The sequence below is a fragment of the Papilio machaon genome, chromosome W, assembly GCF_912999745.1.
Source record: "Papilio machaon chromosome W, ilPapMach1.1, whole genome shotgun sequence".
NCBI lineage: Eukaryota > Metazoa > Arthropoda > Insecta > Lepidoptera > Papilionidae > Papilio > Papilio machaon.
This window is the reverse complement of record NC_060015.1, coordinates 5,330,653-5,345,593: the sequence shown is the minus strand read 5'-3', so window position 1 is coordinate 5,345,593 and position 14,941 is coordinate 5,330,653. Positions and strand designations below refer to the sequence as shown.

At 39.9% G+C, this 14,941-nt stretch overlaps 1 protein-coding gene across 1 annotated transcript; it reads left to right on the top strand.

Moving 5' to 3' along the window:
• The first annotated feature begins 5,045 nt into the window (after positions 1-5,045).
• On the top strand, positions 5,046-14,454 carry LOC123722985 (CUB and sushi domain-containing protein 3-like). The gene is given in 10 exon segments (XM_045685530.1): positions 5,046-5,118; positions 8,575-8,636; positions 9,087-9,321; positions 9,934-10,090; positions 10,092-10,105; positions 10,572-10,751; positions 11,082-11,318; positions 11,422-11,601; positions 13,737-13,922; positions 14,162-14,454. Coding segments are annotated over 10 exon segments (1,617 nt in total).
• Positions 14,455-14,941: the final 487 nt, after the last annotated feature.

The following is a 14,941-nucleotide window of genomic DNA, read 5'->3' as shown; positions in this document are numbered from 1 at the left end:
CATTGATGCGCGCAGCGCGGCAGCTCTTTGGTCCACGTCCGGTATGCTCACTCCAGGTGACCATGTTTCCACCTGTGCGGCTTCTCTGAGCAAGTCTGGGTTTAATCGCCTCACCACCCACCGTGGAGTGTCACGATGGGACGACTCCGGTCCCTGGTGGACTGGGACCGTTGTTGTCTCCGACAGGGTGAAGCGGATGTAGTGGTGGTCTGATAGCGACTCTACCCCTTCCACTACCTCCCATCCGTACACCCGTCTTGCCGTCGCAGGGCTTGCGAACGACAAGTCGACGATTGATTTACCCTGTGGCCGAACGCATGTGGGTCTCGAGCCCCGGTTTAGGAGGCCAAGTCCCAAGGTTAAGGCCCATTCTTCTAGTACTGCGCCCCGAGGACTTGTGACAGTGTCACCCCAGGCGGAGCTTCTAGCATTAAAATCGCCCATCACCAGCACAGAACTGGGACGACCTCTGCGTACAAGGGCTCCAACCTGGTCGAGTAGATGTTCAAACTCGGGGAGACTTTTGCTCGGGGCGCAGTAGAGGCCTACAACCAAGGTACCTCCTATTGTGGCACCCACGTAGCCGCGGCCCTTTTGCACCCCATCGATTGACAGGGAACTGCAGCTATAGAAGTGTATGCCATTCACTTTGGCACCGATGACTCCTTCTTCTTGGACCTTCAGGATTTTTTGCGTCGGGTACATGCCGCAGGACCAAATAGCGGCTTTGTTTGCAGTGTCTGATATCCAACCGGGATGTTCAATGCTGCGGTAGGGTTCCGATATTATTGCCAGGTCAATGCCTTCCTCACGTACTATTTGCGTGAGTAGGTCTTGGGCAATCTTGCAATGATTTAGATTTACTTGGACGATCTTAATCTTTGCTTCTTAATGATCTCCTGAAGTGCTTTCTTGTATGCAGCGCATTCGCGGCTGCCGGCAATGTGTTTGTTTGCCTCTCCCTTACCTTTGTCGCTGCAGAGTACGCAATAGGCCTCTCGTGTGCACTTGTCGATTTTGTGACCCTCACCACCGCACTTGACGCAGCTGGAGGACCTGTTGACGGGACTCCTACACATTTTGGCCAAATGGCCGTAGTTCCAACACTTATAACATTTAAGTGGTTTAGCTACTTCACGAATACGGCATATTACCCATCCAACGCGAACCTTCCCTGCTTCGAGAATTTTGTTGGCCAGCTCCATTGGTAATACTACCAAAGCTGTTTGCATGCCACCATACGTTTTCTTGACGGATTTAATGGCATTTATGTCTACAGTTTCGCCTTTTCCCAGTACGCTTTGTAAGGCATCCCTAATTTCCTCCTTTGTGGTGATTTCGTCAAGGTCCTTCACGATGATAGTTTTCTCTGGGATTCTACTTTTGACCAGGGCTTCTTCACCCAGCACCGTTTTTATGGCGTTGCAGTACTGTTCGGTTTTTCCCGTACCATGTTTGTTAATTACAAAAATCATGTCTCCGCCGGCAGTCCTGCGGATTTTTGCGACATGGTCTCCTACACCTTTGAGGGTTTCATCCTTTTTTATTCTACTCAGTATTTCAGCGTACGTCAGCGTGCCCTTCTTTTGTATCACAAAGGCTTCTGGGAGCTTGGGGTTACGGGGCTGCTTTTTCCTTCTCGTGACCTTTTCCCATTTCTCATTGGGGTCGCTTGCATCGTCTCGTTGTTTATCCTGCACTACCATGTTACTACTTACTTTTTTGTTTGGTAGTGGCTTAGGTGTGTCTTGCTTTATTGGATCATTCATGATTTTCCGCTTTACCCTACGGGGTGAACTTACTACTGGCTCCGGTGTTAAGTCCTTTCTCTTTCTGTGCACTGGAGTGCCGTCTGACCGTGTAATATTTTCCTTCCACGCTTGTGGTTGCGCTTTGGGAGAAGTCTGGGTCATTGTTGAGGTCAAATTACGCGATTGCTCTTCTCCTTCTTTAAGGTTGTGTAACCTATTGTACGTAGTACTAAGGTCGTTTACCTTTCTTTTTATATCCCCGTGGACATTGTGTCTCGGTGTTACGAAATCAAGCAGGTCTTCGATTTGTTTACCGAGTTTCTCTAAGAGTTTCTTCCTGGAGACGTATTCTTCTTCACCAAGGCTGATTATCTTTGTTTGTGACTTACCTAGAGTCCTTTTTAGTTGGTCGGCTACTTGGTGTTCCTTTTTCTTTGTGGGCGGGGTCCTTTTTAGCCCCTTCTTCACAAATGGGTTAGTAATCTCCTCAGATTTTTCTTCTTGTTTTCTTTCTTCTGGTCTTCTTTCTTCTGTTCTTCCTTCTTGTTTCTTCTCGCTTGAAACGGGTTGCAAAATTTTGCCCCCCCCAGAATACGTGGGGCAGCACGGGCTGAGAGGTAGTGAAGTGTTCCCACATCCTCCCGTCCCGTGGAGGGATTCTCCGCGTTCTACGGTACCCTCCTGGGGTAGTTTGTTTTTAAATCTTGCTTCCATTTTCGTGCTGTTTCTCCTCCATTCCAGACCTTTTTGAGATTGAATTATCCCACGGCTTGCTGTAGCCTCTCATTCGGCATGGAATCTCCGCCATGCGTCGGTCGCCATTGCCTCGTCGGTTATCTAGCAGGGAGTACCACGGTAGCTAGAAGACGTGCTACCGTTGCCAGGTATTCGGTTGGGTAGTTTACCTTGAATCTACCTCTTTGGTTGGAGTTTATTTACTATATCGCTGGCACGTGCAGGTGAGGTTGGCTTGAGTGGGTAGTGATGTTAGAACCCACCCCTTACTCCCCCACGGCTCTTGTATTAGGGCGACGGTGTTGGTGTGTGCCTCCAGCCACATTCGTAGTTGAGCCGTGGCAATCTCGTTGTGGTGGAGGTTGATTTGAAGGAATTGTGTGTGGTTACTCGACGAAGGGGACGGCATTTTGACGTTCCTTGATGTCTTTGCCTTCTTCGTCGAGATAGAGGCTCGCCAGCATTGCTTCAGCATCATCCCCGTCGGAGAGGGAGGCTCCCGATAGAGTACCGAGAGACTCCCCAGCCGCAGGGGAGGACACTTGTTGCAAGCCTGACGTGCCTGGTATGCTTTCCTGGGGATCTTGTGATGTTTGATCCCCTTTGTTTTGCTCTGCTGCAGAACTGTTGTTCGACGCATCGTCGGCGACTTTGTCATCGGTGTTTTGCTCCTGTTCTTGTGGAGTGGGCATGTCAGTTGGTTGTGCTGACGTGGAGGTCTGCGGAGTCTCGTAATACTTCCCTCCTTTGCCCAGGAATTTAAGGTAGCACTGATTTATTGTGCACGCCAGTCGTCTGTTGTGAGCCAGGACGGTGGGGATCTGCGTTTCGGGGATGGTCACCTTGATGAACCAACCCTCCGCTTGTTTTTCACCATCCAGGAACTGCCATTCTTTAATGTCTATCCAGCGATTTTGTCTGTAGAGCAAGCGCCCTATGTCTCGTGTATCAGTAAGAATGTCGAACTGATCTGGAACGAACATGCCACATCGTAGGCGTCGTGTGAGGTCAGCCTGTGGTTTGACGACCAGCTGGTTTCCTTGGCACATTTGGGGGTCCGCTGCAATCCCCTTCAGCCAATTAAGTGTCAGCTGGTCCTCGCAGGTGACCCTGATGGCTCCTTCGACGTATGTTGGTCTGGTGACGAAAACCGGCATTTGGTCACTACTTCCGCCTTCTGGCTTCCATGCGACCTTGACCATGGCTTGCGTCATGTTTTTTATAAAGGTATTGGCTATCTCCCTGGTTAGGTTGCCAGATCGTGCGCAGGTAACCGCTACTTTTAGGTCGGAGGATACTGCGTCACTGTAGCTGATAGCTGTTGTTCAGGAAGGTCTTTCCACCTTCTGTTTTTTATGGTCTCCTCTCGGCGACGTTGAACTGTTCAAAGCTCTTTTTTCGGCTCGGGTTTCCTTACCAGGTCGCTGAGGCGCCTTTCCTTTCACAGGGTCCTTTCCCTTGCCAGAGATAGTGGTCGGCTCTGGAGGTCTACGACCTGTACCAGTTGCACATTGGCCACTAGGTCCGGCTTGGGGCGACACCTGATCTGGGATTGGCGACTCTGTAACCCTAGGTAGTTCACCCTTCTGTGCCTTGAGTTGAGCTGCTCTGTACCGTTGGAGCTTAGTAGGCCGCTTCCATTTTTTTGGCTTGCCAGCAGGTTCCTCTCCGGTGGTTCCGGTCTTGGTTGGCTCCAGATTACGCTTCGGTGCTTTGTCCTTAGCTCGTCTGGAGACTACCTGCCAGGCAGCTGATAGGTCGTCATCGATTCTTTGCGGTGGCGAGGGCGGCGCCATAACAGGTGCTGTTGGTGCCGCTTCGTTATTCTGCGCATCCGCTGATGTTGTAGGTGTTGGGTTGGCCGAGGCTTTGCCGCCACCTTTGGGTGTTGTTGATGAGCTTTTGCTCGGACCTGCTTTTACAGGTTGGCTTGTGGAGGCGTGGAATGAACCAGTCGCCTTTGGTTTGTTTTGAGTTGGCCTTGATTTATCCATAGCCTGTCTTAGAAGGTTTCATTTCCCCAGCTTCCCACCCTCCATGGAGCCCGCACCTTTGGGAACGCCCTACTCATATAATAAAATTTTCAGGCGTTAGGACTACTGGGGAAGTATAGGGGAGCAGGGCTGGCTCACAGTGCGACATCAGGGACTCGATCCGGTTGGCAGTCGGGTTGAAAAACGCCCGACTTGACCTTTGCGCAACCTTCACTTGCCCCGTCAGCATGACCTTCACCGCCGCTAGGTGCCCCGGGACAACCTAACGGACCCCACCCTCCTCGCCTGCGGCCCTCTGACGGGACGCGTGGCCATTTCCCTACCCGTGGCTAGCGTGTAGGGCTACCGTTTTGCCTGAAATCCGGACCAAAGGGGGAGTGTTGCCTTACGCCACTTATAAACCCATATGACGCTCGGCTCAGCCCCCCAGGACTCCTTCATCCCTGCGTACGGCGCTCGACTGCGCAGGTCCTAGCGCAGGTGGGTTTGGATAGACCGCCGGTTAAACCCACAGTCACCGACGGCACTTCGAGTGGTTCTCTTAGCCGTAGCTAGAGAGTAGGTAATGGTACCAGTCTCTAACCACGTTGCCCGGGGGAGCACCGGAGCAGAGAGCATCAATCCATTTGGGGTGTTACGTCCGCGTGGATGGATGCTTTCTACTCACGCGAGGAGGTGGATCACACTAATGCCCCCCCAAAACAAAACAATGAGTGTGAATAATCATTTCAAACTATAAAAGAATATTATTTCTATTTGTAAAATGTATGGTCTCGACCACATGATCGATAATGTTTCAGACAGATTTATTATTAATGTCGCCAAAAGCGATAGTGATGATTTTATTTTCTGATGATGATTAAAAATGTAATAAACGATGTTTTTTATTTTCATTACCTACCTATAACTGTTATATTTCATACATTTATAGTTTCAACTACATGATGTAGTGAATAGGATTCATTCAGGAGTTTTTTCAATCATTCAATTTGTCACAACACTATTTATATTTCATCAAAAACTGACAACACAGGAAACGTCAGCTAGCTTCGTCTAATTAAAAATTCGACTATAGTAGGTAAGGTGATGCAAATATTAAATATAAATCTTCAGTGCAATCTATATACACTGGTGGTTGTGTAAATAGAAACACTGCCAATGGTTGTTGAGATTATGTAAGTTACTTCAGTGCAATCATTTGTGTTTTGAAATAATACAGTAAATATTATGTAAAAAGTGTCCTTTGTTATTTAGGAGTAACATAGGATAATAGAAGTCAATCAAGTCTGCTCAGGAATGTAACTATGAGCAAACACACTTTTAAAGAGAAGATCAAAGATCAAATCTTGTGTCTAGCCAAAAACTAGGAATACTTAGTGGTATAACACCTATACCCAGCGTTAGCAACTTGAAGTGGACTGACTATCGTACCAGGGGCGTAAAATTATCGTACATGGATCGAAATTATCGTACAATCACTCCGAGTGTATGATCAAAATTTTGCTGCTCTAGAAAATTACTTCTTTCTTCACTTAATTTGAATAATTCCGTTTGTCAGAGCGAATACGGACATATAATCATAATAATATAACGAAATAACTGCCAACTTTTCTACACAAAATATACGATACATATGAAGTGTGAACATAATCGAAATATCGAACTTATATTCTCTTGTTCGCATTGGTAGATGCTATACTAACCAATAAGAAAGCGTGTACAGCAGGCGCTGGATAAAGTTACAGTATTGGCAGTGGTGAAACTTAGTAGAGCGGATCGTAAGGACCAATAGGAATAAAGAACTTGTATTTCCCGGTATTTTTTCAAGATTTTATTGGACAAAATAAAATCATGCTACTGCGGTTTAGACTATCAACGCATGAGTGAAATAATATAAATTCTCAAATTTTGCATCATGATAGAAATTATCGTACAATCTGCGTACGATAATAATATGCTATCGTACATCGTATGTAGGCACAAAATTATCGTATGTGTACGATAATTATCGTACGGTTCCGAACGCTGCCTGTACCTGATAACAGTTTGAGCGATTTGATATTTTTCTTGACACATTATGTTTTTCTATTATTCACATTATTATATATTATTTACATAGTTAACAGTTTATTATATTAATTATATAATTTTGATTTGATACATCCCTATATGGATATTCGTTGATTAATCAAATTACCAACACTTAATAACTTCATTTTTCGTTTTTGGTTTATTCTCCTGAAGTATGGAGTGTATCTGTATTTTTTGATATGTCAACATTAATATGAGCTGTCACTTCCTTTTTTGTAACTTCTTTGATTGCTCAGATGAAGAATTATATAGATATGACACGCGCGTTCACCCGTAAGGGACAGATAGAAAGTACTATAGACTATACCTATATATAAGTGAAAGGATTGGGGTTACCAGTTATTTGTTTTGTCCCGAAAATGAATAATTACGATATAATTTAATATAGACCAATTTATATATTCCCAATTAAATTGTAATTAATAAACGTAATAAATATAAAAAACAATGCGTAATTTTTGTTTATGTGACTAAGATTACGTAAACAGATTTTTTTAGTAATACTTAGTCAGGTCATAAATTCTGTCACATGTTTAATATAAAATAATTGAAACAAGTTTATTCATTATGTGACCATTTATATACCAAAATGAACTTAACAAAACATAGATTCTTATGACACTAAAGTTTATTCAAAATGACATCCGTGATTTTGAATACAGGCCTTCAATCTGCTCGGCCAGTCGTCTATCACAGCACGAACGAGGTCCATGTCAATATCGGCGGCTGCCTTAATCAAGGATGTCTTGAGTGACTCCAAAAAAAGAATTTCCCGATATTTTTTTCCCGCGTACCGCTTCAACAAAGCGCGGCATCTCTTCAGTCTTAGGTCCATTAGACGAGCATTCAAACGATGTCCTATTTTTCTTCGATATGCACGAAGCCCTAAGTCTTCATAAAAAGCTACAAAAAACATACCAATATTATAGTCATATAATTTTAAATTACTCTGTATATCATTACAGTGAACACTACATGTAAAACTACTTAATATTAAACTATTTTGATTGTAATTTCTAAGAAACAAAATTTACATGGGACAAATTAAAAAGCATACTCTTTGAAATCAACGGGATAAGTATCAAATAAATATTTAAAAACACAGCATATACCAGAATTAAAAACTCCTTTTGAAATCTGTTGAAAATAGTATAAAAAATGTGAATTGTTTCATTTATATACAATATACATACTATAATTTATTTCCCCTAAATTCAGGGTAATTTTTACAACAAGATGGTGGTATTATTTTTACGGGTAATAACCAACCAATTTGAAAAGAAGTTTAATATGGCCGCTTGTTTCCCAGATCTACAGTATATTATTTGACACAAATGACATCTGTGTTTGGGCGCATAATGTTCGAAAAATACTATTTTATTTTAGCTGATTTGACCCGTATTTTAACATATTAGTTATTACAAAGACTGTAAAGAACAACTAGTTTGTATTTTCTTCCTTATTTTGTATGAATACATGTGAATAGGTGCGTAGTTTCAGTACTTACGAGTGAAAGGTTATGTTTTTCTCTTTTCGCTCACTACGGCTTTTAAAACCGACAATACAGCAGTATACCATGTTTTATAAACTTTACCTAACTAAAACTGAAATATCAAAATATTTTTACACAATTACAGCGACTAAGTACTCACAATTTTCGAAAAATAACACGAATGTCAAACTTTGTTAGGGACAACCTAGGTTGCTTGTTGGGGACAACCTTTGTTCCAAACAAACCCCAAAGCCTGGTACGCAGAAAGGGACAGAAGATAGTTATCCCTGTCTTTGTCACGTCACAGGAATTGGGTATAACTGTATCTCTCTCACTCACGGTATTATTATTACCGTGTCATAGACTTGTTGATCACAGATAAGATGGCTTTAACTTTTGCTTTTTTAATTACAGCGACATCTAACATTTCTTCATATTAACTTTTTCGACAGCGCCATCTGTACGCAAGTTTTGTAATTATTGATCCTTACACTTATTGTTTAGTACTAAGATTGTGCACCCTGTTTGGCAACCTACACTTGCCAAAATGGATTCATATTGTTTGGTACACCTGTAAGTAATATTTTATAATAAAAAAACAAGTGCGTGGCCACTACCACATCGAAAAATAATGAGCAATAGATAATTTGAGTAATGGATACAAGTTTATTCCTTTGTCTATTTTTAAGAAAAAAATCAGGATTGACCTTTACTTATTAAATGGACTGTTGTAGAGATTTTATTTGTAGCGATCTCACAATATTAGATTCGGCAAAAGAAATCGCTTTAGTTATCTTGGTTAACTCGAAGTGCTCAAAACTCTAGTCTAGATTTTAACAATGTTAAAATCTTAAATTGTTATTATTGTTATTAATTGTTAAATTCTTACTTGAAAGAATCTTGTGTAAAGTTTTCAATCTCGTAAAATTTATCAACATTCACTGCGTGACAAAAATACATCTTGAACTTAAAATTTATCTAGACTTTAGCGCAATTAAAATAGACCTATAACTACTTTTGCAGAGTGTAACCTGTAAGCTTGGCGGTACTTGGGCTGGTTCACCGCCTTCTTGCAAGTATGTCGACTGCGGAACACCAGCTCAATTGTATAAGGGTTCCTTCAGACTGCTAAACGGCACCACGACTTATGGCTCTATAGCGCAGTTTAATTGTGAAGCCGACTACTGGTTATCAGGAACTGAGTTCCTTACATGCAACCGAGATGTAAAATGGTCCCACGACATTCCAACATGTGATCGTGAGTATTATGAAACAAAATTAAAAGTGCATTTATACATTTATATTAAATTCCAATTTATTGTAATCTATTTGTAAGAAACCAGTATTTCTGTGAAACTGAGATTGTAATTAGCACGAGCCCCTGTAAGCAGCGGAAGCTCTAATTAATATCGATTTCCCGGTAGCCGGTCCTCTAAACCTCTTCAGATCGAGTATCACAATAAGATGATGAAGGTAAATCATACCCGTGAAATGTCACATAATATTGGCAACATCAAAACGCACTTAAAATCTAAATTAACCTAACTTAACCTACTTCAATGTTTGTCAGTACGTTTATTATCTAGGAATTGCTGCATAACAAACATAATAGTCAAATATAGAGAACAATGAGAACATTAGCTAATTGTAACTGCAGCACTCAGAGACTAGTGATTACTGAGGAGTCTCTCAATGTACGTTTAGTTTAAGGAATCTGCACTAAGCGACTGATAAAGGAAAAAGTCTCTGCGATCAATTTACTTATAGGTTAAATCCCCTATTACTTATAAGTGACGGAACTTAAAAAAATATTGATAAATATATCTTTATTCACAAAAATGATTCAGTCACATGTTTTGTACATTTTTAGTGATTACCTGCGCTGATCCCGAAGTCCCCGCCGGTGGTTATATGGAGGCTTACGACTACAACATACATTCGAAGATTGACTTCCACTGTGAGCACGGGCACAAGCTTGTTGGAGAATCCAGTTTGATTTGCCAACAAGATGGCGAATGGTCTGGGGACTCCGAAATGCGAGTGCAAGTTTAGTGATATAAATATTTTGATATTTTTGATATATAGCCTTTTCTGGCGTTATTTCTTTTACAGATCATCTTTTTCTTGCTAGTTCGAAATTTTCCTCCCTTCGATGACATTGCATGAATGGGCTCATGAATGGTCGAAATTTTTGTACATAAAGTATTGTAATTGTTATTAATCATTGTTTACTTAAAAATTTCTTAGTAGCGCTACCCGTTCGAATGGCCTATTATAGACAAGAAGAGAAGCTATGATAAAATGTGAATTTATATATGCGCAGTTAGTTAGTAACACGAATACATTCACAGACTAGTTAACAGAACAATATCCAACATAATGCTTAAATATTTCACACTGGCGGTAAACTTTCTTTAAAATTTCACCAAGTTTTTAGCATTACCCTTAAATTGTGCATAAAAGATGACTTGCGAAATAAAGCTTGTATAAATGTATGTTTTGTTATAGATGTGGATTGTGGGAAGCTCCCACCAATGCCATATGGATCTGCAGAGCTACTGAATGGCACCACACATTTGGGCAGCATCATCCAATACTCGTGTACAACTAACTACCGCCTAGTGGGGCCCGTGCGGAGAATCTGCACAGAAGATCATCAGTGGAGTGATTCGTCACCCAGGTGTGAAGGTATGAATCATTCCATTACTTGTTAAAAGTTCTACTCTAAAAATTACAACTATGGACAGCCAAATATTGAAAGCCTCTCAATAAATGGTTAATATACACATTTTATAAATTGTATATATTTTAATTACATGACTTATACTCGTATGTTGTAGTTTATCTAACCTCTACCGATAAAAAAAATGGTTTAAATTCGGACTAAATATTTATTAAGCATACATGTAATACAAGTATGACAGTTTACATGTATGATTAATATAATAAAACTCTTTACCTGTCTCAATGAGTTTTGTATTTTTATTTCTAATTATTATATTAATTTATCTTTTGCAGAAATCCGTTGTCCAGAGCCTATAGTAGCAGAGAACAGCATAGTATCTGTGACGGGTAATGACCGCATGCACGGACGTACACTCATCCGTACAGCAGGCAGCACCAATGCAGGCAATACATACCGCATTGGTGCGCTCGTCAAATACCCTTGCGAGAGAGGGTACAAAGTCATCGGCGAAAGCCTGTCTACCTGCGAGGATAATGGTCAATGGAGTGGGGTCACACCTCGTTGTCAATGTAAGCAGAAAATATTATTTTATAAACTACTAATTAGAACTGAGTAAAATACAGTTATCTTAGAATAGGCTTTTTCGATTACTAATATTTTTGAATTTTCCAGATGTGGACTGTGGCAATGCTGGTCGACTGCAGAATGGTATAGTGACACTGGCGACCAATTTCACATATTACGGTGCTGCAGCTCTATATGAATGCGATGAACATTGGCAACTTGATGGTGTTTCAAGACGATTGTGCCAAGACAACGGAACGTGGAGTTCTGAACCACCAATATGCAAAGGTTTGATTTCAAAGGCAGAATTCTAGTTATCTAGTTTAAATATCAAACAATTTGTTATATTAGTCTTCAAAATTTTATCTTTAAGAAGTTGATAGCCAAGCGCAAAGATGGAGAGCCTTATCTTTCCTCATCAAGTTGTATGCATATGTCTGTGTGATCATCAATAAATCGATCTGTGTTTATATAAATAACACCGGTCTACAGCATTTTTGCGCACGGGTTAAACGTAACTTATTTTTATTGCTTTTATATCTAGAAATAAGAATAAGAACAAAAAATAATTCTGAATTTGCTTTTATGAGTAAAAAATGGGAAAATTAAAAATTAATGAAAATACATTAAAAACTGACATAGAGGTGATTTATTAAAGACACCGAACATCAATTTAAGATTTTTTTTTACAATAGAAGTTTTAAAAGAGTGTTACAATGTTTAAAACTGAACAGTTTTATTTTTCCTATCATGTTCAGTACAAGTTTCTCTTATTAAACCCCAAATATAATCTCCCATCATGCTTTCCGTATACTGGCCTTGGTAACGTCTCTCAAATTAACTCTGCTTTACTTTTTGGTACATTTAAGTCTCTTATTAAGTCATTGAGATCTTCAGAGTTGATGAGGTGTGGTATTTTCGATTCAGTTTCAAAAACGAATTCAGATTGTACGGATACAGATTAACATCGAGATTGATGGCTGCCTTGAGAAAGTAGTTGATTTCCCAACTAACGAGGAGCAGGTACAGGATTTTCTTCTGTATGTGGTATTGGAGCGGATGTCGATGGTAGATCAGGATAAAAAATTTCTTTGAATGTTTACCTCTGAGTGGATTAACAATGCAAAAACAACAGTCGGTGTGATCACTGGGTTCCTTCCAAGTTCTCGGCACTGCAAAGTTAATTGCTGTTTTCTCACCTCGGTACCAACCTAAAATAAGACGTAATATAATATATGTAAGCTAATTAATGTTAGTACGAGTATAATATAGTTAGTAAAATTAACAAAAATCAGGAAATAAACTCACCGTCCAGATTGTAGCTACAAGAGTTACATGATACATGTGTAGCCCATTTTTTGTCTTGATTTTTAACAGGTAGATTGAAGTAAGCTTGATATGCCTCGCAAATCTTTAAATTTGTACTTAAATCATACTTTTTCTCTCTCACTTTAATAAATGAACCGCAAATATAGCAAAACGAGTCAGCGTCTCGTTTACAACGTCTAGTAGCCATTTTGTACAGGTTGATACAAAGAAAAAAAAAATGAAACGCGTTATTTCTCAGTAACAGCCAAACACATATACTGTCGTAGGCAACAAGCAGCGAAAGAAACACTACTACACTTCTTCTAAACTCTCTTTTTACACCGATAGAGCGCAAAGACCGGTATTCATTGGGCACGAAAATCAAAAATGGTTAAATCGCTCTAATTTCTTAAAAAGCAAATATTTTCGATTTGTAATCTCATTTTTGTTTATGTATGTGTTTATATAATAATTATTAAATAAGTAGAACCCATGCGCAAAGAAAAAATTTTTTTTTGTTGACCAGTGTAATTGATCCAAGCTTGATATTGAAATTGGAAGCTTGTGGCCATTAGTTAGTTACATTTTTGTAGCAGGTCAATGGTGGACAACTACATCATCTCAATATGTTTATTAGGGTGGCCCAAAAAAATAAAATTTTTGTTTTTTTCGATTCTCGTGTGAAAATATGTGAGTTTACTATGTTTTAAGAACCTCCACCAAAGGACAGGTTAAAAAAAATTCTTAAAAGGTCGCTCAGAATTTTTGAAAAATTCCAAAATTGCCGAAAATCAGATTTTTTTTGTTTTAATTTTTTTTTCTCGTCATGTCATCTTTTTAAGTGTAAAATAATATAAAGATTCTGAAAATTTGACGTCAAAATTTTATTTTCTAAAGGTCGCTCCGAATTTTTATAAATTTCCAAGGTAAATACTTTATATCTTTTTAAAAGAGAAATTTATAAAAATTCGGAGCGACCTTTTAAGAATTTTTTTTAACCTGTCCTTTGGTGGAGGTTCTTAAAACATAGTAAACTCACATATTTTCACACGAGAATCGAAAAAAACAAAAATTTTATTTTTTTGGGCCACCCTAATGTTTATATATGTTTTCAGAAATAATATGCACGGACCCATCGATCCAGATTAAAGGCAGCACAGGACTTGTTGTAGTTACATCCTCACTCAGTATTGGCAGTGAGGCTCACTATCGCTGCGAACGGGGCTATAGCCTCCGCGGCAACCAGACCAGGATGTGCATGCGAAGAGGAGTGTGGAATGGATCACCACCAGTCTGTATACGTGAGTCAATTTGTACAATTATTATAATTTGTAGCTTGTGGAACATTGCTTATTATGTAGATAAGTGTCAATACCAAGAAAAATATACATTATGCATTATAATGTACATATGTGATCATATGATGATGATGATGATGAAGTCAGTAACTAGTGTAGCTGTGCTATTTAAATAAACATTACTTTTTGTATTAATTTTGATTAAACTTATAAGTAATCATCATTTGTTATTAATGTTACAGCAATCGATTGTAAGTCACCGGGGACGATTGAGAATGGTCGCATCATAATATCGAACAGTTCGACCCTATTTGGAAGTTCTATCGAGTATCACTGCATGCCGCAGTACCAGCGTGTAGGGCCGTTCCTAAGGAAGTGCTTGGACGACGGCAAGTGGTCGGGCGATGAGCCCAGCTGTGAACTAGCAACTAGCGAAGCGGCGGATAGCGGCGCTCTACCGCTTAGCGTTGGTGTGGGCTGCGGCATCGTACTGTTCTTGCTTATGCTGCTCGCTCTTATTTATTTACGACTGTGAGTATTACCTTAATTAACTATACCATATTGTGTTAAGATTTGTGTAAGCATAAAACAGCCAGAGCTTTTTCTTGTGAACTAAGGTTATACAAATATTATTTTTGTGATAGCAAATATTTTCGTTTCTTTCAAAATCCTTACTATATATATTAATATTATAAATGCGAAAGTAACTCTGTCTGTCTGTCTGTCTGTCTGTCTGTCTCGCTTTCACGCAAAAACTACTGAACCGATTTAAATGAAATTTTGTACACAGATAGTCTAGAGCCTGAGAAAGGACATAGGCTACATTTTAACGCGAAAAAGGGGTTGTAAGGGGTTGAAAGTGGGGGTGAAAGTTTGTATGGAATTATCGTCATTTTTGCAGTTAGAAGCGTGAAACTTATTTTTAAGGCAGCTAATTTGATATGAATAAATATGAAATAATTTTTTTGAAAAAAATTTACCCCCAAGGGTGCTAAATAACAAAAGGGGGTGAAATTTTGTAT